The sequence below is a fragment of the Juglans regia genome, chromosome 7, assembly GCF_001411555.2.
Source record: "Juglans regia cultivar Chandler chromosome 7, Walnut 2.0, whole genome shotgun sequence".
NCBI classification, from domain to species: Eukaryota; Viridiplantae; Streptophyta; class Magnoliopsida; order Fagales; family Juglandaceae; genus Juglans; species Juglans regia.
The window spans coordinates 35,093,537-35,118,417 of NC_049907.1; the positions used below are offsets into that span (position 1 = coordinate 35,093,537).

Below are 24,881 nucleotides of genomic sequence, written 5' to 3' on the forward strand. Positions count from 1 at the left end.
CAAACATGTCGTTAATTATTTCTTAATGTTGTTAAAACAAAAAGGGTAGTATATAGCCGTTCGATCTGCAAAAGTTACAATCTCATGATGAATCATGCACGTTCGATCGGGATGTTTATATATATATATATATATATATATATATATATATATATGATCTTCACAATTCAGCCCCGGCCGTCGTAAAATCTGGTAGCTAGAGGTAGCTAGCTAGCAGGCGCCTCCATGCAAATACACAGGAAAATATTTATGAAAATCAAGAACGGCGAGAAAGTCAGTCTTGGACGTTGATCATATATCAATGATTTGGCCACATATATAATATGTCAAATCAGACAACTTGCAAGAGCTAATTGATGAGGTAATTATATATAATATTGTTAAATATCCAAGTGGCACTATCTTTCAGTATCTTGTCTTTTTTAACCAAATCTGCCAAAATCTCCATATCACAATTAAATATATATATATATATATATATAAAATAACGTATAGGTAGATACTATTCACACCAATAATTGACTTGGCGTTCGGGAAACTCCAACTTGATAATGAGACATGTATTTTGGGTTGTTCCAAAACATCCCTTTATGTGTATATATGCACACATATGTTGATCTCAACCTTTCGCTTATCCAAAGCCTAGCCATCTCCTGTACACTAATTAAGCTGCTGCTATTCAAAGCAGTATATGCTATATTAGCTAGCTAGCAAGCAAGCTGCCACAGTACCTGATCTCCATTAACAATATTATCCATGGCTTCCACCGATAAGCCTACTGATCACCCTGAACATGGCAAAGAAATCCCACCACCCAAGCCAGAAGTTCCAGCTGGAAACTATTTTGTTCTTGATGTGGCTCTCAGGGTCTTGCTATTTGCGGCGGCTTTGACTGCTGTCATCGTCATGGTCACTAGTGAGCAAACGAAGCTGATTCCGGGGCTAGGGCATCGCAAGGCCAAGTTTAATCACACGCCGGCTTTCATGTTAGTTAATTGCATCCCCCCCCAAAAATATGTTAGTTTTGTGATATGGTTTCTAATCTTCTATATTTTTTTTTTTCTAAACCTTGTGGTATTTTTTCTTATTTGCAAGGTTTAGAAAAAAAAAAATGGTCATCGGAAGGTAAGGGCGAGAGAGTTCATGTGGTGGCTAACCAGCCACTAATTCACTGCATGAATATGCAGTAGCACGTATATATAAGCACATGTATTATTGGAGTTGCAGCTTTTTATTTTTTTAGCAGTAGACTAGAGTTGAATTCAAATTTAGAGATTTAGATATAATAATTATGTTAAAAAAAAAAAGCATAATTATATTTTTTTAGCAGTTCTCATGATGAAATTTTAAATTTTTGTTTGAGTTACAGTACTGATCTGAGTTTGAGCTAATTAATTAGTGTCAATTTATGGATGGAAAATATTATTAGCCAGGAAAAAAAAAAAAAGGATTAATTCTATTAGGGGGTACTGAAGTTAATTATCTTTCTATATTAAGTAATTGGCTTATTATATCACACTGTAGAAAATTGTTTTTTCTACAAGTTGGCTTATGATCACAAACAGCGACAGAATCCAATATTATGTAAAAAATGAAAAAAAAAATTATAACTATAAAAAAATACACCTAAAAAGGAAAAAAATTAATGTTGGTTTCTCTCTCTTAGAAAAATGAACATTTTTAAATAACTAATTACTTGTTTTAGCTGGTCAACTTATAGCTAAATAATTGTTTCTCTATATATAAACAATATATAGTAGTGTACAGAAATATATATATATATATATATACACACGAGCGGTGCTACTCTGCCGCCTGAGTAGCACTGCTCAAGAGTACTGGTACCGCTAGTTTATTTTTAACTTTAATTCTATTTTTTTTTATATATTTTTTTAATATTTTTAAATATTTTTAAAAAATAAAAAAAAATACATGAATATATTTAAAATCACTATCTTAATCATTAAATAAAAAAAATTAAAAATAGCAAGCGGTACACTTAAGCGGTAGACTTCAGACGCAAAAGTAGTATTTCTCATATATATTGATTTCACATATGACCGTACATGCATGCAGATACTTTGTAGTGGCGCTGTCCGTTGCTGGCCTTTATAGTCTCATTACAATATTAGCATCGGCCTCTGTTATCCTGAAGAAAATCTTTTCACCAAAGTTCCTGATCCATTTTGCATATACGGATGTGGTAAGCTCTCTCTTTCATTCTGTGCACAAAGTAAGAATAGTAGGTAGTCATTTCTGCACAAGAAATGCTGTTTTTCATTTTAGATTTTGGCAATCTTCAGTCACACTTACTTTTGTAGCCCACCCATTTTAGTGTGTTAATTATATGATATGAATAATTAAATCTATATATTTTCATTAGCTTAAACTCTCGGGACAAATGGTGACTCCATATGATATTATAAAGAGGTCCTGAATTCAAAACTTGACTCTATATTTTTTATTACTTTTGAGGCAAGTACTGATTTTACATTGTAATTATTTTATTTTAAGTTGTTGTCATTTAAAATTATTTAAAATGTGTCCCGTTGACGGATGTAATTGGAGAGAAAAATGTTAAGGTTAATATAGTATCAAATACGAATTCTGAGCAAATATCATCAAACATGCATCACCAAATCATCTACTTACAAACTGTAAATGATCATGTGATGATGCAGCTGATATTGGGCCTGGTAGCTTCAGCCACTGGCAGCGCTGGTGGGGTTGCATACGTGGGGTTGAAAGGCAACAAACACGTGGGCTGGAACAAGGTGTGCTCCACCTACGATACATTCTGCCATCATGTCGCTGGCTCCCTTGCTGTTTCCTTGTTGGCTTCTGTTGTTCTCGTCTTTCTCAGCTGGCTCTCCATTTTCTCCCTTCACAGTCGACCAACTACTCCGACCCCTCGCTAAAGGCCAAACACATTATATATCTCAGATTTGGCTTCAGAAATTTGTGTTGTATAAAATCTCAACGCTCGCTGGCTATTCTCGTGTATTGTCTGTGAATGTCTTCATCTTCAATGTGGTGTCTCTGTTAATGACGTCTAATAGAATTTGTATCATTTCGATATGGGATTGAAATGTGCAGTGCCGATGCTGCTGGCTCTTACCTTGTGCCTTTCTTCAGAATCTAAATTTAAAGCAAACACTTAAATATTGGCGAAAACGTTTTGAACTGGGATTGGGTGGGGTGCGCCAGGCCCATGCAGTAGTGCAACGCTTGGGCGACGCTCAAAGGCCCCAGCAGCAAGCTGCTGTGGCGGGCCTTCCCCCTAAAAAAATTAATTTAATATCGTGTGGCCCATTGGACCACGTATCAGATATTAAACTGATAAGAACAGATACTACACTTGATCTTAGCCAAAAGGCCGAGAAAGGTATGCTTATTCTCGTTGCTTGCTTCTCCTTTTATAGATCGCCTCAACTTCGCTCTCAGTATACTTATTCGGTTTGGGACTCTGCAGACTCCGTGGTTTTGAGCCTTTGATTATAAAGTACGTAACGTAAAACATAAATTATTTTATTTGCCCTCATCATTGGGTACCATTTGCAGGCTTTATGTCATAAAAATGTTAAGCTTAACATAAATTCTTTTTTTTACTTATGCTTAACTTCAAAACATAAAAATGTTCTCTCAAGTATATTTTTTGTCATTTTGTTTCTTTTTTGCAAACACTTCCTTAAATCCCTTAAACCTTATAAAAATACAAGTAGCAATGATAAATCCAAAATATACAAATCCAACAATATATACAAAAGAAAATACTCAACATGCTAAAAATATAAATTTCCCAAAAAAAAAGTTTCATGTTTTAAAAGACAGATATAGATGACAAACAAATAAATAAATAAATAAAACAATAAATTCATCGACCAAAAACATAAAACCGATTCAGTCATGTTCGGTTGCAGTCAAATTGGTTTTTACTTATTGAGAAGCATGTCTCTATTTTTTGAGTCCGGCTATACATTAGCCGCACTCTCTGCACACCTTACATGTTGTTTTTTTTTTTTTTACTCAACACATTAGGTGTGTTGCGGCTACAGCTAACAATAGGCTGACGTAAATAATTTTTCCTATTTTTTATAAAGAAAAACTCTTATCATTATCCACTATTCACTACCCCACACCTATAAAAAAAACTCCCACACCATATAAAAAAACACTTCACACTCTATGAAAAAACTATAAGTATGGAGTGTAATAATAAATAGTAGCTAATGCATAGTATTTTTCTTTCAATAAAAATCTTTCAGTTCAAAAGAAAAAATAAAAAACTAAAATCCTAAAAAATAATCCAAAAAAATATAAAATCCAATACCATACAAGCTGAACGAGAAGCATGTATCTATTTTTAATAAAAGCCCTTGAGTTTTGATGAAAAAGAGAAAAATCGAAAAGCCTAAAAATCTGAACCAAAAAAAATATCAAACCCAATACCATACAAACGAGACCAAATATATAATGCAAACATACAAACTATTCTTATAATAAAAAAATAAAAGAACATCTATTAACTTATTAATAAAAAAAAATACAAATCTGACAATATATACTCAACTTATTAATAACAATATACAAATCGAGCGAAAAATTGAATGCCATATACTAACTTCAAAGCAACTGAACTGTCAACCAGAAACTCCAAATTTTTTGAAAAAAACAAACCAATAAATCAGATCAATTAAAAGAAAAAAAAATAAGAAGACAACAACGTGATGGCATGGAAAAAAAATAAAACTCATATTTCAAAATTGACAGAGACAGAAGAGTTAAAAAAATTCAGAAAAGAAACATGCACTAAGAAAAGGAACGGAGAGAAACACAGAGAAAAAAAGTAACAAAGCAAACATGTATCGAGAAAAGAAATAAAGAGAAATACGGATAAAAAAATACAAATAAAGACAAACTTCCAAAAACAAACACGATTGAAATGAGATGAAAAATTTGTGAATAATAATAAAATTATTTGAGTTAAGATGTTTTATGAGATTTTAAAAAAACTAGAAAGAAAAAATTGAATAAAATATTATAAAACTAAAATATTGTTATAATATAATTTTTATTTTGAAATTTGAAAATGTTGAATTGTTTTTTTATATTTTGTGTTTTGTTTAGAAATTTGGAAAAATTATAATGATTAAGTGATTAGATGAAAAAATTTTATTATACAGTAACATTCTAATCTCATTTAATCACTAAAAAAATTTCAAATTCTCATATAAAATAAATAAAAAATTCAATTTTTTTAAGTCTTAAAATAAAAATAATATTAAAAAAATATATTTTAATAATATTTTATTTAATTTTTAACTTTTATCTCAAATCAAGATACAAATGAGACATCAATCACTTGATACGTTTTCTACCTGGCAATACTATTGGAGCATACTGCCTTGTTTAGGGAACGAAATAAAATAAAAAATCTATTAACAGTAATAAAATAATTTGAATTAAAAATTATTTTATAATATTTTAAGAAAATAGAAAAGAATTTAAATTAAAATATTATAAAATTAAAATATTATTAGAATAATTTATTAATATCTTTCTTGTTTTAAAATTTGAAAAGGGTAGAATTTGAAAAGCTGGCTCGCTTGCTGTTTCCTCGTTCGTTGTTCTCGTCTTTCTCAGCTGGCTCTCGATTTTCTCCCTTCACAGTCGGCCACAACTACTCCCCCTCTCTAAAGGCCAAACCCATATCTCATATTTGGTGGCTTCAGGAATTTGTGTTGTGTAAAATCTCAACGCTTGCTTCTATTCTCGTGTATTGGCTGTGCATACATCTTATCTTATCTTATCTTCGATGTGTCTTTGTCAGTCTGGTAGAATTTGTAACATTTCGATATTGGATTTGAGCGGCGTCCATGCAGCTGCTCTTACCTTGCCTTTCTTCGGAATCCAATTTAAAGCAAACAATGAATATTGGCGAAAACGTTTCGAACTGGGATTGGGTGGGGTGCGCCAGGCCCATGCAGTAGTGCAACGCTTGGGCGACGCTCAAAGGCCCCAGCAGCAAGCTGCTGTGGCGGGCCTTACCCCTAAAAAAATTAATTTAATATCGTGTGGCCCATTAGACCACGTATCAGATATTAAACTGATAAGAACAGATACTACACTTGATCTTAGCCAAAAGGCCGAGAAAGGTATGCTTATTCTCGTTGCTTGCTTCTCCTTTTATAGATCGCCTCAACTTCGCTCTCGGTATACTTATTCGGTTTGGGACTCTGCAGACTCCGTGGCTTTGATAAAGTATGTAACGTAAAACATAAATTATTTTATTTGCCCTCATCATTGGGTACCATTTGCAGGCTTTTTTTTTTTTTTTTTTTTGTATTTTAGATTGTGTTTGAATGTTGAAGTGAGTTGAATTGAAATGATAAAATATTATTAGAATATTATTTTTTAATATTATTATTATTTTAAAATTTAAAAAAATTAAATTATTTATTATATTTTATATTAAAATTTAAAAAAATTATAATAATAAATTGAGATGAAACCAAACTCACCCTTAAAACGTCAAAACTTGAGCGGACGAATTAGAAACACCATAAATGGCCACAAGTTTATGCAGATTTCTAAGATCTCAGGCGCAGTTTGCAGTTGATTCATGACTGTCAAAGAATACAAACGGGTCACATCAGCTCCCTTCAACTGCTTTAAAGTCTCTTCCTTGCTATTCCTACTTTTATCTTAAAGCGATAGATATTAAATTGAGTAGAATTGATAAAATATTATTTTTTAATATTATTATTATTTTAATATTTAAATAAATTAAATTATTTATTATATTTTATATTAAAATTTAAATAATTATAATAATAAATTTAAATAAATTAAGATAAATTTAAATTCCAAACCAAATTGCTAACCAACTCCTTGTAGCATCGATAATGGTATAGTTATTATAAGTTTAAAATTTTGCTAGAATTTCAAGTTTTGCTATAGTCAAAAACTTTGGCTTGATTAATCTATATTGAACTAGTCATTTTAAAATTAAAATAGTAATATAATATTATAAATTTTAATAATATTATATAAATTTTTTTAATATTTTGTAAATACATTTTATATATTAATTAATAATTTAATTTTTAAATAAAATTAGTCTATTACATGCTGCTTAAAACTTTTATTAAGCAATAACTACCAAAAACCTCCTGTCTTTGGTTCATTACGGTACATGCTAGCTTTGTGTCACTCTTTTAAACGCGGCTTTAAAACATCAGTAACCCTCCAAAAGCAAAATTGCAAAACAGCAATGAGTTATTCATCAGGCATGTAGCTCTTGCTCACGAATTGGCACTTGAATGAGGTGAAATGCCCACAGCTAATATGATGAAGGAGCTCTGGATCATCTCTTTCAAGGCAGGGATGCCATAGGTTGCAAGAGCTCTCTTGACAGTTGTTGTTATTGCATTCATATCAGCTGGATCAACTGCAACTATTATCCAACAAGAATAATTCAAGTTATAATTTTTCAATATACCCAGATGAACCCACCACCAAGAAGTTAATATATTTTGGGTTTTTGTTTCTGAAGGAAGATAGGGCGGATTCAACGGCTGGGACAGTTGAACCTGAAATGCGGTTGAGTCTATGAGATTTGATTAAAAAAAAAACTAAAAGCCCAAAAACGGAAGAACATTTATTAACCTATTAATAACAAAATATACAAATCTAACAATAAATACACATGAAAGAAAGGTAATCACCATTCTAAAAATATAAATTTTGAACCCACTTGCTCAAATAAATACCAACCAAAATATACAAACCGAAAGATATAAATATATATATATATATATATATATATAGTCCAAAGCAACCTGAACTCCAAACCAAAAAGTACTGACCAAAATATACAAACTTGAAAAGACAACTTAAAGACATACAAACCTCAAAATAGCATCATTTCTCAAATAAAATACTTCATATTTCCTGCAAGGAGCAAACCATCAGGTCAAAATAAATAAAGGGAAAAAAAATCACCAAAACATCATAACATGCAAAAAAAATAAAAGTGGAAGTCAAATATTTTTTCTGAAAGATAAATAAATAAAAATGTTCTCTTAATTCCATTTTATTTCTTTTTTGCAAACACTTCCTTAAGTCTCTTAAACCTTATAAAAATACAAGTAGAAATGATAAAAACCCAAAATATACAAATCCAAAAAAAAAAAAAAAACTCAACATGCTAAAAATATAAATTTCCCAAAAAAAAAGCTTTAAATTTTAAAAAACAGGTATAGATGACAAACAAAAAAATAAATATAACAAAAAATTCATCAACCAAAACCAGATTCAGTTAGATTTGGTTAAGTCCAATTAGTTTTTACGTAATGAGAAACATGTCTATATTTTTTATAAAATCCTTCCGTTCTAAAGAAAAGATAAAAAAACTAAAACCCTACAAAAATGAACCCAAAAAAATATAAAACCCAATACCATACCAACAGAATGAGACGCCTGTTTCTATTTTTAATAAAACCCTTGAGTTTTGATGAACAAAGAAAAATCTAAAAGAGTAAAAAAATGAACCAAAAGAAAATATCAAACCAAATACCATACAAACGGGACCAAATATATAATACAAACATACTAACTATTCTTAGAGTAAAAAACAAAAGAACATCTATTAATCTATTAATAACAAAATATACAAATTTGACAAAATATACTCAAAAAAAATGAAAACAATATACTATTGGTTTTTCATCTTATAAATGATTAAAATATTTGATGTAAAATAAAAATAATATGAACCATTACCATTGTTCAATATATCAGTTCGGTAATCTAGATTTAAATGAAAATGTGTCTTGATACTTGAATCAATGTATGCCTCTTGGAGATATGAGTCTTAACTGCTTCCCAACTAAACAAAGAGTTGTGTCCTTTGGTGAATTATAAACATTTTTAATGTATTCTTTAATATTTGAGAAGTTGTGATTTCTCAAAAATGCTTCTTCATTTAAGTTGTGACTTTTCACAAGTATCATTTCATTTATGTGATGTAACTTTTCACATGTACCTTTTTCATTTAAATAAGTTGTGACTTTTCACAAATCTCTTTTTACATGTACCCTTCCATTTAAATAAATTATGACTTTTCATAAGTGTCATTTTATTCTAGTTGTGACTTTTCACAAGTGCTCTTTCATTCTCTATAAATAGGGAACCCTACTCACAAATTCATTAACTCCAAATTCTCTACAAAAATTAGAGAAACACTTCCTCCTTCTTTTTATCTTTCTTTTTTTGGGTTTTGGCTATTTTATATCGGGTTCGAGAATCTCCTTTTGTGTGCACCTATGAAGAGATTAACGGGAACCGACGTTGTTGTATCTTGGGACTAGACTGTCAAGAAACCTAGTGCATGTTTAAATTTAGAGGCAACGAAATTTACTCTATAAAAAGCGTCTATCACAACGTGTCTCAACACCAAGTTCTCTCTTTCAAACTTGTTCTTGTTATTTTACATATTCTCTAGTTTACAAAACATTTTCAGAATATTTCCCAACATATACAAATTGGGTGAAAAACTAAAAGCCATATACAAACCTCAAATCAACTAAATTGCAAACTAGAATCTCCAGATTTCCTGAAAAAAACAAACCAATAAATGGGATCAGTTAAAAGGAAAAAATAAGAAGACAACAACACACTGGCATGGAAAAACATAAAACTCATATTTCAAAATTGACCGAGACAAAAGAGTTAAAAAATTTCAAAAAAGAAACATGCACCAAGAAAAGGAATGGAGAGAAAAACATAAAGGGAAAAGAAATCACAAAACAAACATGTATCAAGAAAAAAAATAAAGAGAGACACATATAAAAAAAATATACAAATAAAGAAAAACTTCCGAAAACAAACATGCATTGAAATAAAAAACCCGAAGAGAAACACACATCAAAATATCAATAAACATGTAACGCCACAGTTCCAGAGGTCCGGAAAATTAACCCTTATAACCTAAAACTATCTCTCATAATATATTTATATACTCCAAATTCCCCATAAAATATCAAATGATTTTAATCTAATTATAAGGCCCAATAAGAATCCACTTCTTACGAGAATAAAATTTCAAACCCATAGTCTATCCCAAAAATTAATTGTTAATCTCAAGTGAGTTTTTCATACGTATAAATCCAAAAACTTTTAGAATGCGAGCTTGGTGCTAGGCTCGAGTTTTACATCCTCTCACCTTAGAAAAACATTTGTCCTATAAATTTGTTGCATTTAAAGTAAAACCTAAAATACTTATCCCTCATAATTCATGCCTATTTTAAACTTTTGATTATTACGTCAAACCTAATATTTCAAAATCCTGACTTTCCAAAATCCTAGTGCTAATTTCCCTACACGACCCCATGTTCAAAGCTAAAAGTATGAACCTCAACAATGGACTTACAAGTCTAATAATTCCTCTATTTTTTTTAACTAAACTTCACATATGATTATAAAAAGAACTCTCAACATAACATTTCAACCTCCTAATAATAATTTGATAAAATGCTCCAAGGTTAAGTCCTAAGTGAGCTAAGTTCACTAATTCGTGACTTCTCATAAAGTCTACTTTCAAACTATCAAATTTTCAAAATTCATGCTTCCATTATACATATTGACCAACCAAACACTTAAGGCTAGAGTCTCATGGATATGAATTATTGGGTCTAATCCCTTTCAACGCCTATTTGCACAATTCTTACCAGGCTTGTAATTATAGACTACACACCCTTTTAGATTCCTATGTGGTCTATGTCATCTTTTGGGAAATCATGCACATTCTCTTCAACCCAACTTTAATATTCTAAGCTATAACATTTAGTGAAATTCTATTAAAATGTAAGAATGATTAATTCCAACTAAACTAAAACAATTGTTTTCAAGTAAAAAAGGAGCAGAGTACATGTGATCGCATCGTTGTCGTCATCAGCATCTCCAGGTGTCAATGCAAACACTTGAGCCAGTCCCATTCTACGCTGATTATTTTCAGGTATCGTCTGTTGGGGACCTGGAGGTGGGTTGGGCTTCTTGTTGTCTCCCAATAGTAGTGGGCATTCCCTAATGAAGTGCCCGGTCTTACTGCATCGAAAACATGACCCCACCTCCCTTATGCACTCTCCTATGTGTGCACAATTACAAAACTTACAGAGGTCATTTGGTTGATTTCCCTGTGTTTGCTTCTGATCAGAGTTACTCCCTTTGTTTCTCTTCTTCCATGACCCTTGATTCATATTAGAGGAAGATCCTTGTAGGATAGTTCTCTTACTCTCATCTTGAAGTTCTGCACTTCTCATGAGGCTCTGCACAAGTATTGTGGCCTTAGCTACCAACTTTGAGAAACTTTGGATCTGAAAGACCACCACTCGTTCATATATCTTGTTTTTCAGCTCTTCTTCGAACTTTCGAGTCTTCCTCTCCTCATCGGGGATCAGATATGAAGCAAAACATGACAGCTCAACAAATTTGGCAGCGTACTGGTATACAGTCATGGTTCCCTGCACTAAATTGGCAAACTCCCTGGCTCTTGCGTCTCTGACCGATCCTGGGAAGAAATGATCAAAGAAGATCTACTTGAAGTAGGGCCAGCTAACTACTTCCCTCCCATCAACTTATCTAATGGTTCTCTCTGAAATCCACCATCGCTTCGCCTCACCGGTCAGCTTGAAGGTGGCATACGACATCTTCTCTTTATCTGTGCAATTTAAGACCTAAAGTATCTCCTCGATATCCTGAACTCAATCCTCTACTAGGGTTGGCTCGCCTTTCCCATCAAATGAAGAAGGGTGCATCCGATTGAACTATTCCACGATACAATCTCCTTCATTATCATTGCAGTTGCGACCGAGGGGATTCTGCGTGAGCTCCTTTATTAACTGCCGTGCTAGTGCTCGAAGTACTTTAGAAGCACTCGTATTTGCTTCTTCTTCTTCATCAGTTGCGTTTAGCTCCGAAATTTTTCGTACCTGACAACGAGGTGGCATCCTGAGAACTTAGATTTTTAATAAATATTTCAAAATATAGAGTTCATATAAATATATGCAACTAGTTGTAATCATAAAACAAATATATATATATATATATATATATATACTACTTCAAAATTATAAAAGTATCTATATAAAAATGTAAACGCAAACGTAATAACAATATACCTCCAGAATCTAAACCTTCCTCTAAAATCTAGACCTTCAATCTTATCAAAACATTTTGTAAAATCTACAAAATGAGCCTATAGAATTTAAAACTTCAATTGTCATGAAATCAACTCATAAAACCTGTAAAATCTAACACCTCAAATTTCCAAGAACATATTCCTAAAAGCTTGCCGGATTCTAAAGCCTTAAATACAAATAGAATAATATCTTATAGTCCACAAATGTCTACACCTTAAATCTGAAAATTATTTCCCCAAGCCCACAAATATCCAATAATACCTCAAATATTATAGTCTAACCGACTGACACACGTAAACCCATGACTCACCGCTCCTTCTCCAAATACTCAACTCAGTGGGTAAGAATGAGAAAAACAAAGAAAAAAGAAAACTCTGGCCAATTGACAAGTAAGAGTAATTCTATATACAACCGTGAAGTGCGTAAACGCCACGTAATCACTTTGAAAAATAGTGGAGTCCACTATTAAAAAACTCATTTTTTTTTCATGTGGATCCCATATTTTATTTACTTTTTTCAAAATGATTACACGGTAGTTACACAATTCACGATTGTAAATATTTTTTTTCAACAAACATAGACCCAAACACTCAAATCCCCTCAACCTCACACAAACCCATCAACCCTTCACAGTCGACCAACTACTCCCCCTCTCTAAAGGCCAAACCCATATCTCAGATTTCGTGCACAGACAATACACGAGAATAGAAGCAAGCGTTGAAATTTTATCTTAATCTTCGATGTGGTGTCTCTGTTCATGACGTGTAATAGAATTTGTATCATTTCGATATGGGATTGAAATCTGCGGCGTCAATGCTGCTTCTCTTACCTTGTGCCTTTCTTCCGAATCTAATAAAATTTAAAGCAAACACTGAATATTGGCGAAAACGTTTTGAACTGGGATTGGGTGGGGTGCGCCAGGCCCATGCAGTAGTGCAACGCTTGGGCGACGCTCAAAGGCCCCAGCAGCAAGCTGCTGTAGCGGGCCTTCCCCCTAAAAAAATTAATTTAATATCGTGTGATCCATTGGACCACGTATCAGATATTAAACTGATAAGAACAGATACTACACTTGATCTTAGCCAAAAGGCCGAGAAAGGTATGTTTATTCTCGTTGCTTGCTTCTCCTATTATAGATCGCCTCAACTTCGCTCTCAATATACTTATTCGGTTTGGGACTCTACAGACTCCGTGGCTTTGATAAAGTATGTAACGTAAAACATAAATTATTTTATTTGCCCTCATCATTGGGTACCATTTGCAGGCTTTTTTTTTTTTTTTTTTGTTTTAACGTATTTTTAAGGCTTCATTTGAATTATCAACTCATCATTATAATTTTTTTAAATTTTAATATAAAATATAATAAATAATTTAACTTTTTTAAATCCTAAAATAATAATAATATTAAAAAATAATATTCTAATAATATTTTATCATCTCAACTCAACTCAACTCAATTCAATTCACTTCAACATCCCAACTCAACCTAAAACATCCAAACTTGAGCGTTAGAAACACCATAAATGGCCAAAAGTTTATGCAGATTTCTAAGATCTCAGGCGACAGTATGCAGTTGATTCATGACTGTCAAAGAGTCCAAATGGGTCACATCAGGAAAACACACATTATCTCCCTTCTAATTGTTTTAAGATTGTGTTTAATAAAAAAATACGAAAATTATTATAGACACAAAATAATTACACACAAAAATTTCTACAAACTCACGTGTGCTGTTAATTCTTTTTATTCTTTTCATTGTTCCACACACACCAAGTTTCCCTCCCTGTTCTCTCTCTCTCCCTCTCTCTCTCTCCTTTCAAACTCTCAAACTCTTCTCTCTCTATTTTCGTTTCCCTCCCCCCTCTCTCTCTCAATCTCTCAAACTCCGGTCTCTCCATTTTCAGCAGTTGGTGGCCTATACCAGAAACATGAAAAAAAAAAAAAAAAAAACATAGAAGAGCTTGCTCTCTTGATTTTGATACTTTGTTTTTCATTTTGATTTTGATCTTGATTTTGATGCTACGTTTTTCATCTTGCTCTTGATGCTGTATTTTTGGTATTGTTCGTGATTCTTGGACCAATGTGAATGCTGTCTTCCCATTGGTTATTAACAAAAAAGTAAAAATACCAACTTCGACGGTGAAACAATGGATGTCGGCAACGTAAAGAATATGAATGGGGAAACAATGTCTTAAGGATGTATATAGGAGTGGGGACAATGAAGTGGGGAAAAAAAAAACAAGAGAAAAAATACCTTACCGACTGATACCCAGTTGAACCCGGCACCAAGATGTTGGGTTTTTGTTTCTGAAGGAAGATGGGGCAGTTTCAACGACTGGGACAGTTGAACTTGAAATGGGGTCGAGTCTTTGGGTGCTGCATTCAAAGGATTTGGATAATTTTAGAGATTATATAACATAAGTTATAAGGCATACGTGGATTTGATTGAGAAACGCGTTGAGAAGCTTTGAATCTTTGGCAGAGCATGAAGAGTGAGTAACGAGTTGGAGGATAAACAGAACCAAAGCTACATTTTTTTAGCTCAGGTACGTAGGTTGAGCAGATCATGGGAAAAACTTGTGGCATCATTTTACAAACGAGCTTTGCTGTTATCATTTTCATACATTATACATTATACTTTTATTTTTTTATTTTTTATTTTATTCTTTTTAAATTAATTGACTTATTCTACTTATCATCTATATACCATATATTTAGTGAGAAAAAAAAATATGTATGATGTATGGTATTATATAGAGATGATGAATAGATTTTTTCTTTACAAAAACTGAAAAACATGTTTATTTTAAGAGTATTGCTATTCATAAGCCCATACACCACACACCAAAATTTTTTTATTTTTTAAAATTTTTTTAAAGTTTTTTTTGGTTTTATTATTCTTAAAATAATTGAATTATTCTACTCATAATCCATATACCACACATTTGGTAAGAAAATAAAATTAAAGAAATCATAAAAAAGATGGTGTGTGGTGTATGAGGCTTAGAAATAGAATTTTTCTTATTTTAATAGCTTTGATACTCATTATCTTCACATACTACACTTATTTATAATTTTTTAAATTTTTAAATTTTGTTTTATTTTTCCTAAATTTTGCTTTCTGGAGTTCTTTGTCAAAATTGTTTCCAAGTTTTTTGTGTTGTTTTGTTTTCCTGCAGTCATACATTCTCAGGCTCATTAAAACCTATTTAATGGCAGCAAAGATATGAAGAATGAGGCAGCAGATATCTGAACTTTGGTAAATACATTCTAAAGCACAACTAGCTAGCAATCCCCAGAAAGATAATAAGAAAATGAAATGCTGATATGGTGGCATAGAATAAGAAAATGAAAATTACTTTCACCCGACAATCTTGTTCAATTAAGAGATTGATCCAGCTAGTTTCGGGCATGGGCTTTGTGCTAACAACTCTGTATTTTTCCATTTGGGTTTCAAACCTCCACTCTGGCCACCACTTCAGGCACTTAGACAGAGAAACATACAGAGTAAGAGAGAAAAGCATATCATATTCACAGACATTTTAAAATGAAACTTTGTCGCTCAATTTTTGTCGGAGCTCTGAGATTGCTTCGGTTTTGCAGTTTCAGCCGAGCGGGAGGTGTGCGAAGGGGAAGAGAAGAGACAAATCTGTGTTGTTTTTTATATTTAAATATTTTGTATGAGCCATTCAAAAAATGACACATGGCATCGGTCGCATTCCCGGTCGAGTCTCTCGGTTCGCCTAGCATTTTCCATTTTAAAATAGAAAATTCTACTCATCATCTCCACACACCACACTTATTTTTTATTTTATTCTCTTACTAAATGTGTGGTGTATAGATGATAAGTAGAATAATTTAATTAGTTTATAAAGAATAAATAAAAATAAAAATATGTGATGTCTAGAGATGATGAATAAAAAATTCTTTAAAATATATATAGTTGCATGAAAAGTCAGGACAATATCTCATCTCTGATAGTGTGTAGTGTTTTTTACCTCATGCCAGTCTCATCTAGGGGTGGTAATATATGAACCCAACACAAACATGGCACGAAATTAACACTCACCATTCACGCCGCCCCCTCACTCTCAAGCTCTCCCATCTCTCCCGTTCTCCCTCTCTCTCATCTCATTGTCGTTGATCGCCGGTCACCCTTAAACAAGCCTCTCATGATCGTCATCGTTGGTCTTATTGTCTCTCTCGATCTCCCTTTCTCTCAAGTGGAAGACATCTCAATCTCTCAAGTGATGAAGCCTCTATCGCTCAGTCTATGATCTTCTCCCAATCTCTCTCTCTCTCTCTCTCTCTCCTTATGGCCTCTTAGCTTATTTTGAACTTCTTCGCCAGTCAAGCTTTTTCTTATGATAAATCAAGCTTTCTGTGGTGGTTTGCGGATGCCCATCAAAAAAAGTTTTGAATGTGTGGTTTTTCCGGTGACGTTTTATAGCTAACATCGGAATATTCTTTTACTGTATTTTTTCCTTCTCTTGAAATTTTAATGTTATCATGGAGAAGAAATTTTTTTTGTTTCTTTTTTAGTGGTGGTGCTTCGTTTAGCAACTAAGAAAATGTGGAAAATAATTAGATAATTTAGGACTTTTGGATCTCCAAGTTTTCCCTTCATGGGATCTTCAAGAAACCCATTATTTTTACTTTTGTTTGACAATACATCTTGTTTCATTGAGTTCATGTCTTGGACTCTACTTTCAATTTGCTGTGTTACTCTTTAACTAAATAAAATTAGCAGAACATTTTGATAAAATTTCTGTTACTCTTTAACTAAATAAAAAGTAAATAAATTTCTATTACTCCAAGTTCTTTTTATTGCTTTCCTTTGTCTATCTCCTCTCATTTTGCATAAGCACTTGGAAATAATGTTTTGCTAGATTACCTTCTCTAATATGCCCCAACACTATGATCAAACTTTTCTTTCAAGTTTGTTTTGCAGAGAGTAAATAATTGAGTCGGATATCTTTCTTTAATTCTATTGAACGATCATGAAAGTGGCTCTTTCTGGAGAAAGGAGGACACTCCACTTTTATAAACCAATCAGATGTGTAGATTTGTATTTATTATTATTGAGATTGTAACTTTAATATTATTACAATACGTTTATGTTTGTATTGTTTGGATTGTAACTTTAGATTTATAATAATATTTGGTATCGATCGTTGGGATTTTGATTTTGGTGTTTTTATTGTTTGGATTGTACTATTAGATTTTAATTTGGTTTAGTATTTTTATTACTTAGATTGTAATTTATAATATTGGTTTATATGTTAAAATATGAAAAATATTGATATTGGTCATTAGGAATTATTTTTATATTTTTTAGAGATATTGTGACTTTAATTTTTATGTAAAATTATGTTAATTGAGTCAAATGGATTATTCTGATCAGTTCAACCCATAAGCATGAAACAGGTTGAAATGGGTCGTGTCGATCTATTTTATAGTTAATTAATAACAGGTCAAAACATATCATGTTGTGTTGTATTAACTCGTTATTTTAATGGGCTATGTTAAGGTTTGAAATTCTGACACGTTTAGCTTAACGGGTCGTGTTTGTGTTGACTTATATAATATAATGTGCATGTCTTGACACGACACGAACACGACCCGAGAACACTACTTATCATCCCTAGTCCCATCTATTCGCGGGGGAATATTCGAAGGATAATACTAGTCTCACAACTCCTAGGCTCCCGCTGGCATTTTTTTATTTTTTTATTTTTTACTTCATGATTAAATAAATATTTTTTTAATAATATTGTGAATTTTTTTTTTAAAATATTTAAAAGTATTAAAAAAATATATTTAAAAAAAATAAAAAAATACCAAAATAACTAGTGGGAATCAGCGCTGTAGTGCCACCCTAAAATTAAGGAAAATAATACTCTTATCACTGGTTCTTACTGTTCAGTCTTATCGCTAGAATTTTTTATTTTTATTTTTACTTACTGATTAAGAAAATATTTTTAATAATATTGTGATTTTTTTATTTTTTTAAAAAATATTTAAAAGTGTAAAAAAATATATGTAAAAAAGATTTATATTAAAAAAAAAGGATAAATTATGCCTAACGGTAGTAGCACCAAGGGGCCGGAATATTCAAAAGGTTTTATTGACGTCAGTTCACAAGACTGACCGTTGACTCCTACAAGTCGAAGTCCAGACGTAACCTAAGTATATAATATATCGTCTTTGGGGAACACCTCCGACCTAGTTCACAATTCCGTTAAATAAATAAAAGCAAACACAAAAACAAAAGATATATAAAACAATTAAAGTTGTAGCTAAAAAAATCGGAATGCTTTGAAACTATAAATTCCAGTAACAAAAATAACGACGATAATCACAACGTTATGAACTCGCGGTATTGGATTGAACAACAAGCATGGTTTCAGGACACGCAACAACAGTATTCAGGCACAATTAATCATATTCCTCTCAATTAAACAACAGCTTACACGCCGACAATTTTGATCTTCGAATGGAAAAGAATGACAAAAGGTACTACAGAATTCCTTCTCATGACCACTTAATTATTGGTTGCTAACAAAGATACCCTGACCCCAAAAAAAAAAACAAGAAAAAGAGGAGGAAGAAGAAGAAGAAGAAGAAGATCAGTATCATTAATGATCGGAGAAGAAGGAGGATCCAGTCACCAGCAACGTTGATAGACATGAGCAACAACGGCAGGCCGTCGTCTAGGCGGAGTACTGCATACAAACATGAGAAGCAGAACAAGGACAATCACTACGAGGAAGCCCGAGAGATCCAAACCATCGTCCGATTCCATGCAACATGACTTGCCCATGATCACCACAGCACAACTAATTTGCTTGCAAGGGGATCGGAGATCAAAGATCAATATAAGAAGGGGAGAAGTTGACTTGGACAATTGCTTTTGCGTTAGGTGGTGGAAGCTCCCATAGAGTCTACTGATTTGAATACGCGGTTTCTCTCAAAGTTTCTTCATTTGAACAGTTGTAATAATTTATTATTACACTTTTCCCTAACTAACGTCAACTACTTCAGACCGAACAAGCAGGGTGACGCTTAAAACATTTTTTCGAATAATATATTTTTTCTTACATTAATATCTTGAATGCTCTTTATGATGTCATGAGAGACTATGAGTCTATGATGCTAAGGTCGTCGGTATATTGGCAATGAAGACGACAGCTACCGTGATAGTTAGGCATGCGCACAAGACCGTACGTAACAAGGCCGGCACATCACATGGCCATTTATCAGACACCAAGGAAACCACATGATTCCCAATAAATTTCCATTCTGTTAGTAAAAATGGTAGAATTTCGCTAAAACAAAAACTTAATTGTTTGTTTTCAAAAAATATTTATCTCACCTCATCTAATCATTACAATTTTTTTAACTTTCAATATAAAATAAAATAAACAATTCAACTTTTTCAAATTTCAAAATAAAAATAATATTAAAAAAAATATTTTAACAATACTTTATTCAATTTTTTAATTTTAATCTCAACTCATCTTAAAAAACAAACAAGCAATAAACATGGCAATTTTATTTATTTATTTTTTTAAAACTTGGTTAAAAACTACAATCGATTCACATCATGTTTATAAAGTTTATGTTGTAGAATATACTTGCATGGTTTTAGATTTCTGCTTAATTTATGGTCGATTCTCGAGTTCTCGGGGCACTGCACTTTGTATAAGGTTAATAACTGGCTGAATCATTAAAACAAAAAAGAAAAAAACATGAATTTCCAAGTAATATCCAAGGTTGACAACTAGGAAGATCAGATGCATGTTTTTAATTCCGAGAGAGAAGATTTCTGAGACCAGAGATGGCAAAGCCGTTATAGTAAGCAATATACACCGACATAAACATCAGTTAGAAACTGAAACAACCCCTGTAACTAACGTCTTGTATGTGCAAGAGATATCCTACTTGCCTCAATCTGAATATGCCCTGAAGTTCTCTCTCTCCCTTCTCTCTTTCTCTCGCTCTCGTTCGTAAGTTGTGCACATCGATATTCAGGTTTCAGCCCAGAAGCTTCATGACCAAGTTCTCTGGGCATGCAGTGCCTAAAGCCAGATCTTTTTTCAGTGTCTTGAAGTCCCAACAATGAGGATGGATGCAACAATTACTCGGATGTTCCAAGGAAATCAGAGAAGCTTGAGTATTTTGGCTTCCATCCTATTTCCTCACGAGTTTTCGAGTTGTTCAATCTCTTACCCAGAGGATCACTTGTGCCTGCAAAAACAAGAGATGTAACCAAGGTGAGTCTCAGAATTTAATAGCACAAACAATTGATTCATATTGAAACTAAAGGAATAAAAAAAAAAAATAGGATTAGTTTGAAGTCTCGGTGAGAGCCAGGGGGCTTACCTGTAAAGCCCTCGAACTTTTTGCTGAATTTTCCACTTTTAGCAACCAAGTCCATTACTTCCTGCCTGCCAAAAAATAAAAAAAATCACGGTTGGCATGTATAGAAAGCCCCATGGTGACAAGCAAGAACAATCTTATTGGCAGTATATCATTAGCTACATGGAAACGGAAACGATAGGATTATAAGCTGAAATCACCGAGTTGAAATTTTGGATTTAAGTCGTCAAGGAGCCACATAGTTAAAATATACTCGCAATGTAAAAAAATAATATAAAATACCTGGATAAAGGATGATTATCACAACCCAAAAAAATCCGGCCATGAAAATTCTTCTTTAAGATTGCAACTGAAAGGGAAGCTGCATCCTGTCAAGAAAGTACACCGGTCAGAATAATACCAGTATTTTAATGTCATCCCGGCACCAAGACAATAAGACTCATTATAGAATACTAGAGCTAGAGGAAATGCCAGAAGCAATGCAAAGATAAACCAAATGCATCATGGGACTCAAAAGCGATTCCTTCTTTCTTTTAACATAATCAAAATTCAGAAAGCAGGGTAAGATAAACTCACAGAAAAAAAAAATATATATATATATATATATATTTTGATAAGAATATCAAGCCTTCAATGATTGAAATACATATTACAAGAAAAGGATACGGAATCTGCCTATAATTCATGAATAATAAATAGAGAATGAAGACATTTGCCACCTCATAGTGTATAAGATTCAGGATGTGATCTGGACGAGCTTCAACAGTCCCTTTTTCTAACCAATAAACATGTGCACCTCTATCTGCTTTGTGTACATAGTTAAGTTAATCCTATTGACAACTTATTACCGAAATTTCTTCTACAAATTTAAATGGAATTTTCACAAGACAAGTATCAACAAGGATATATAAAGTCCTGCCAATCTAAGAACACAACCACCAAATTCCAGCACTACATTTTCTGCTTTTAGAAGGACATCTGTTCTAGGGCTCCTCCCAATAGGTACTACCGGTGTGTCCTGCACAATAAGAATGTCAACACATTACAACATGACAACACTCACATAAGTCACAGAAGGCAACATGCACAATGCACTCAGTACATTACAAAAGAAAGCTGATCATAGTTTCCTGAAAGGCAACCTCATAAGTCAATGCAGAGAACAAAAAACCCTTTCATCATTCTAACAACAGAAAAATGTTACCAGCAGAACCGTGTGTTATGTTAGATGTAACACCTCATCACATGGTCCATTGTCGTTGCAATCATATGGTGCAGAACTTGATGTAAATAAGAAAGAACCTTCGCCATTCCAGTTCAATGCAGCCACCCTGTTTAGCACACAACCCAAACCAGTAAGGCAAAAACACAACTTCAGATGAGTAGATGGTAGGATGAATTATAAACCAGAGAGAATGATTGGGTCAACTCTTAGGCTAAGTAGAGATTCATGGAACCAAGACTAGCTGCCCCTATAGAGCCTCTTACTGTAGTGTGGTTCTATTACCTTTTACTGCCCTTTTAGACAGCCTATAATAGGATATTTAGCTGGGTGATGAAGGTAAGCTCCATTCTTGTGAAGGAGCATTAAACAGGGATATATAGACCTTTCTTGAGCAAGATATTATATACTACGGTATTACATAAAAATGCATCATCAAAACCGTATATACACTCTCACAAGATATTATCATCAACACAATGGGTCCATAGACCATATATAGGCCTTTCTTTGGCCGGATATAAACACCTAACAAGCAATCATTTTATTACAAGTAAATCCTATTACAATTGGGGAAAAAGGTAAATCCTAATACATCCATGTCATATCAGGAAGCTAGTTTAAATTGAGATGTTCTTAGGTAATAATTCTCAAAGCTTCCCAGAAATTCTCAAACCTTACCTGACATCACCGGGATAGTCTGAAGTTCGGTAAGGAGGAGCACAGAAAATGACATACGGAAACTTGTGTGTCGCTGTAGTCCCCTTCAAAGATGGATCAATACCCATCTTAATCAATTCATCATGGTGATCAGTGGAAACCGTTTGCCCAAAAACTTGACAACCTGGATGTTCCTGCTCAAATATAATACCCCCAAAACTTTAGCATTTTTTTTTAGCACAGAGCACCTATGTAATGTACCTAGGAACAATCGCAAGCAGCTTCTACCAACTTTTAGAACTAATATCCAAATGTATAACAAAGAATTGCCAAATACTCTCCCAATCCCATACAAAATAATCTATTTTAATGCCAAATACAGTTATGAATTGTGCAAGTATCGCAAACACTTCTTGAAAAAGAAAGATCCACTGTTTAAAAATTAATTTTCTGGCTCCATATTTACTCATTTTAAGGAATGACCGACGCTTCCATAGAGTACTCTATGGCAAATATCATTTCATATATATACAAATTCACATGCCGATAAATGTTGCAAAACCAGATTGAAAGAAAAAGCAAATCAAAAGAAAGATAAACACTGACTTAAAGAGGCCAAATAGTACTTATATCATACCTCCCGCCATTTTTCTGCGACTAAGCGACCCAGAACACCAGGTCCGACTATCAGCAGGTCATTCTCGCCCACCAAACCAGAAGAAGCAGCCTCTACTGCTTCGTTTGCTGCAGCTTCAACACACAATCAATCAAACAACCTACATTAAAAAAGGCTTCTCTAACGACTAACACAGTTATTGAAGGGAAAATTCACTCTAGTGCGCCCTCTTTGGTTAAGGGGATCTAAGTAAGGGTAGCAACCGGTTGAATCATAAATCATGTAATGCGATTAAATACTTGTCTTAAACCAATTACAAAAGAAGCATGAAAATCTGCGTAAGTGAGAGAGCTCGAGAGGGGGGGACCAATGGTGGAAGAAACGTTGAGTTGAATAGGCGTGGCCATGGAACAGCGTTTGTTGATGGAATTTGGATTTTTGAGGAGCGACGCCGAGCGTTTCGAGACGGAAGGGATTGATGAGAAAGGGAAACAAGAAAGCTCTGAGGAATGTGCAACGAGTCTCTGAGTCTGAGCCGTCGTCGTAGTGGAGGTGGTGGAGGGTGTGGCACACGTAATGGTTCCCATATATCACGACTTCCGAGGGATAAAGCGGGTAAGTACTCCAGCGCGTCTTACGAACTTTCTGCAGACAAATTTCTGTATGAGATAGAGATCGGATATTTATATGTACCAATCGTTGTACTACACGTGGCTTTTAGATTGAATTGACCTTCTTACGGCAATTTACGTCGACCTTGCAAGTTGTAATGGCGAAGAGTTCCATTTTCATCTAACGTCAAATCAAAGGTAAAAATCAAATTTTTTTTAACAAAAATAATATTTTATTAAGCAGTTGCGTAAAGTAATAGAAAAAACCTAATACTTCAGGATTTTTTTTATTTTTTTAATAATTATGAAAGTATTTTTTAATAATATTATTATTATTTTTTATTTTTTAAAATATTTAAAACTGTTAATATATATATTTATATATATAAAATACTAGTAACGTACTAACGGTAGCTCCCGCTGTAGAGCCACCCATTTTCTTTTTTCCGTTCTTATCATTAGGTATGAATCATGATCTAACCTCCACCAACTACCGTCACCTATAACATAATAAATAAGACCTTTCAACATGTTTTAGACAAGGTGGGACATCAACTACTCCTGTATTTTAAATCTTTAGAGTGTTGAAATAAAATAATATAAGATGAAATGAGATTTGATGTGATGTGATAATTTTAGATAAATTAAATAAAATATTATTTTTTAATATTATTATTATTTTAAAATTTAAAAAAATTGAATTATTTATTATATTTTACGTATAAATTTAAAAAAATTATAATAATTAAATGAAATGAGTTGAGATTACTTCTCAATTCAAATGGAACCTAAGATTCAAATATATATATATATATATATTTTTTAAGATAAAATCTTATTTACAAATTTGATTATTTTTTAGGATCATATATGATAAATTGGGTATTAAATTTTAAGATATTGTAGAGCACTTTCACGAGTTTTTTGTCCCATTTTCTTCACCATCTCCCCTCCCAAAGGGATTAACCAAAGTATAGAAACATGCCAAAACTAGAAGATTTCATGGAAGATTGAAACCACGTTGTACAATCAGGTAATAGTTCTATTCTCTCGTGTGAATATATGGTGTTAATTGTTTTAGGATTCCTTGTTTTTAATTTTATTTTATAAAAAAATTTATATTTAGTTACTTTTGTGTATTATTTACGCACTCCACTAATATGATTGATTGCGTTATTTTTTTTAATATA

The 24,881-nt window shown here is 32.7% G+C and overlaps 2 protein-coding genes and 3 non-coding genes across 6 annotated transcripts; 1 reads left to right on the plus strand and 4 right to left on the minus strand.

The window, feature by feature from the left end:
* Positions 1 to 556: 556 nt before the first annotated feature.
* LOC108995080 (CASP-like protein 1D1) lies at positions 557 to 3,117 on the plus strand. Its single transcript, XM_018970584.2, has 3 exons — positions 557 to 986; positions 2,077 to 2,203; positions 2,682 to 3,117. Exons 1-3 carry the CDS (start codon positions 757 to 759, stop codon positions 2,916 to 2,918), a joined length of 594 nt encoding a protein of 197 aa, XP_018826129.1. The 5' UTR covers positions 557 to 756; the 3' UTR covers positions 2,919 to 3,117.
* Positions 3,118 to 3,193: 76 nt separating this feature from the next.
* Positions 3,194 to 3,389, minus strand: LOC118349102. The gene has a single exon (XR_004802094.1). It is a non-coding gene; the product is annotated as a U2 spliceosomal RNA (small nuclear RNA).
* Positions 3,390 to 5,963: 2,574 nt separating this feature from the next.
* On the minus strand, positions 5,964 to 6,159 carry LOC118349126. The gene has a single exon (XR_004802118.1). It is a non-coding gene; the product is annotated as a U2 spliceosomal RNA (small nuclear RNA).
* A 6,948-nt stretch (positions 6,160 to 13,107) lies between these two features.
* On the minus strand, positions 13,108 to 13,303 carry LOC118349091. Its single transcript, XR_004802084.1, has one exon. It is a non-coding gene; the product is annotated as a U2 spliceosomal RNA (small nuclear RNA).
* A 6,673-nt stretch (positions 13,304 to 19,976) lies between these two features.
* Positions 19,977 to 23,716, minus strand: LOC108995073. 2 transcript variants are annotated; one of them, XM_035691599.1, is made up of 9 exons: positions 23,448 to 23,716; positions 23,102 to 23,208; positions 22,486 to 22,658; positions 21,820 to 21,913; positions 21,490 to 21,600; positions 21,302 to 21,391; positions 20,865 to 20,950; positions 20,586 to 20,650; positions 19,977 to 20,450 (listed from the first exon to the last, which is right to left on the minus strand). In XM_035691599.1, exons 1-9 carry the CDS (start codon positions 23,665 to 23,667, stop codon positions 20,341 to 20,343), a joined length of 1,056 nt encoding a protein of 351 aa, XP_035547492.1. In that variant the 5' UTR covers positions 23,668 to 23,716; the 3' UTR covers positions 19,977 to 20,340. The 2 variants fall into 2 exon arrangements, with proteins under 2 accessions (XP_035547492.1, XP_018826120.1); XM_018970575.1 differs by having other exon boundaries at positions 21,302 to 21,393; positions 21,492 to 21,600; positions 23,102 to 23,214.
* Positions 23,717 to 24,881: the final 1,165 nt, after the last annotated feature.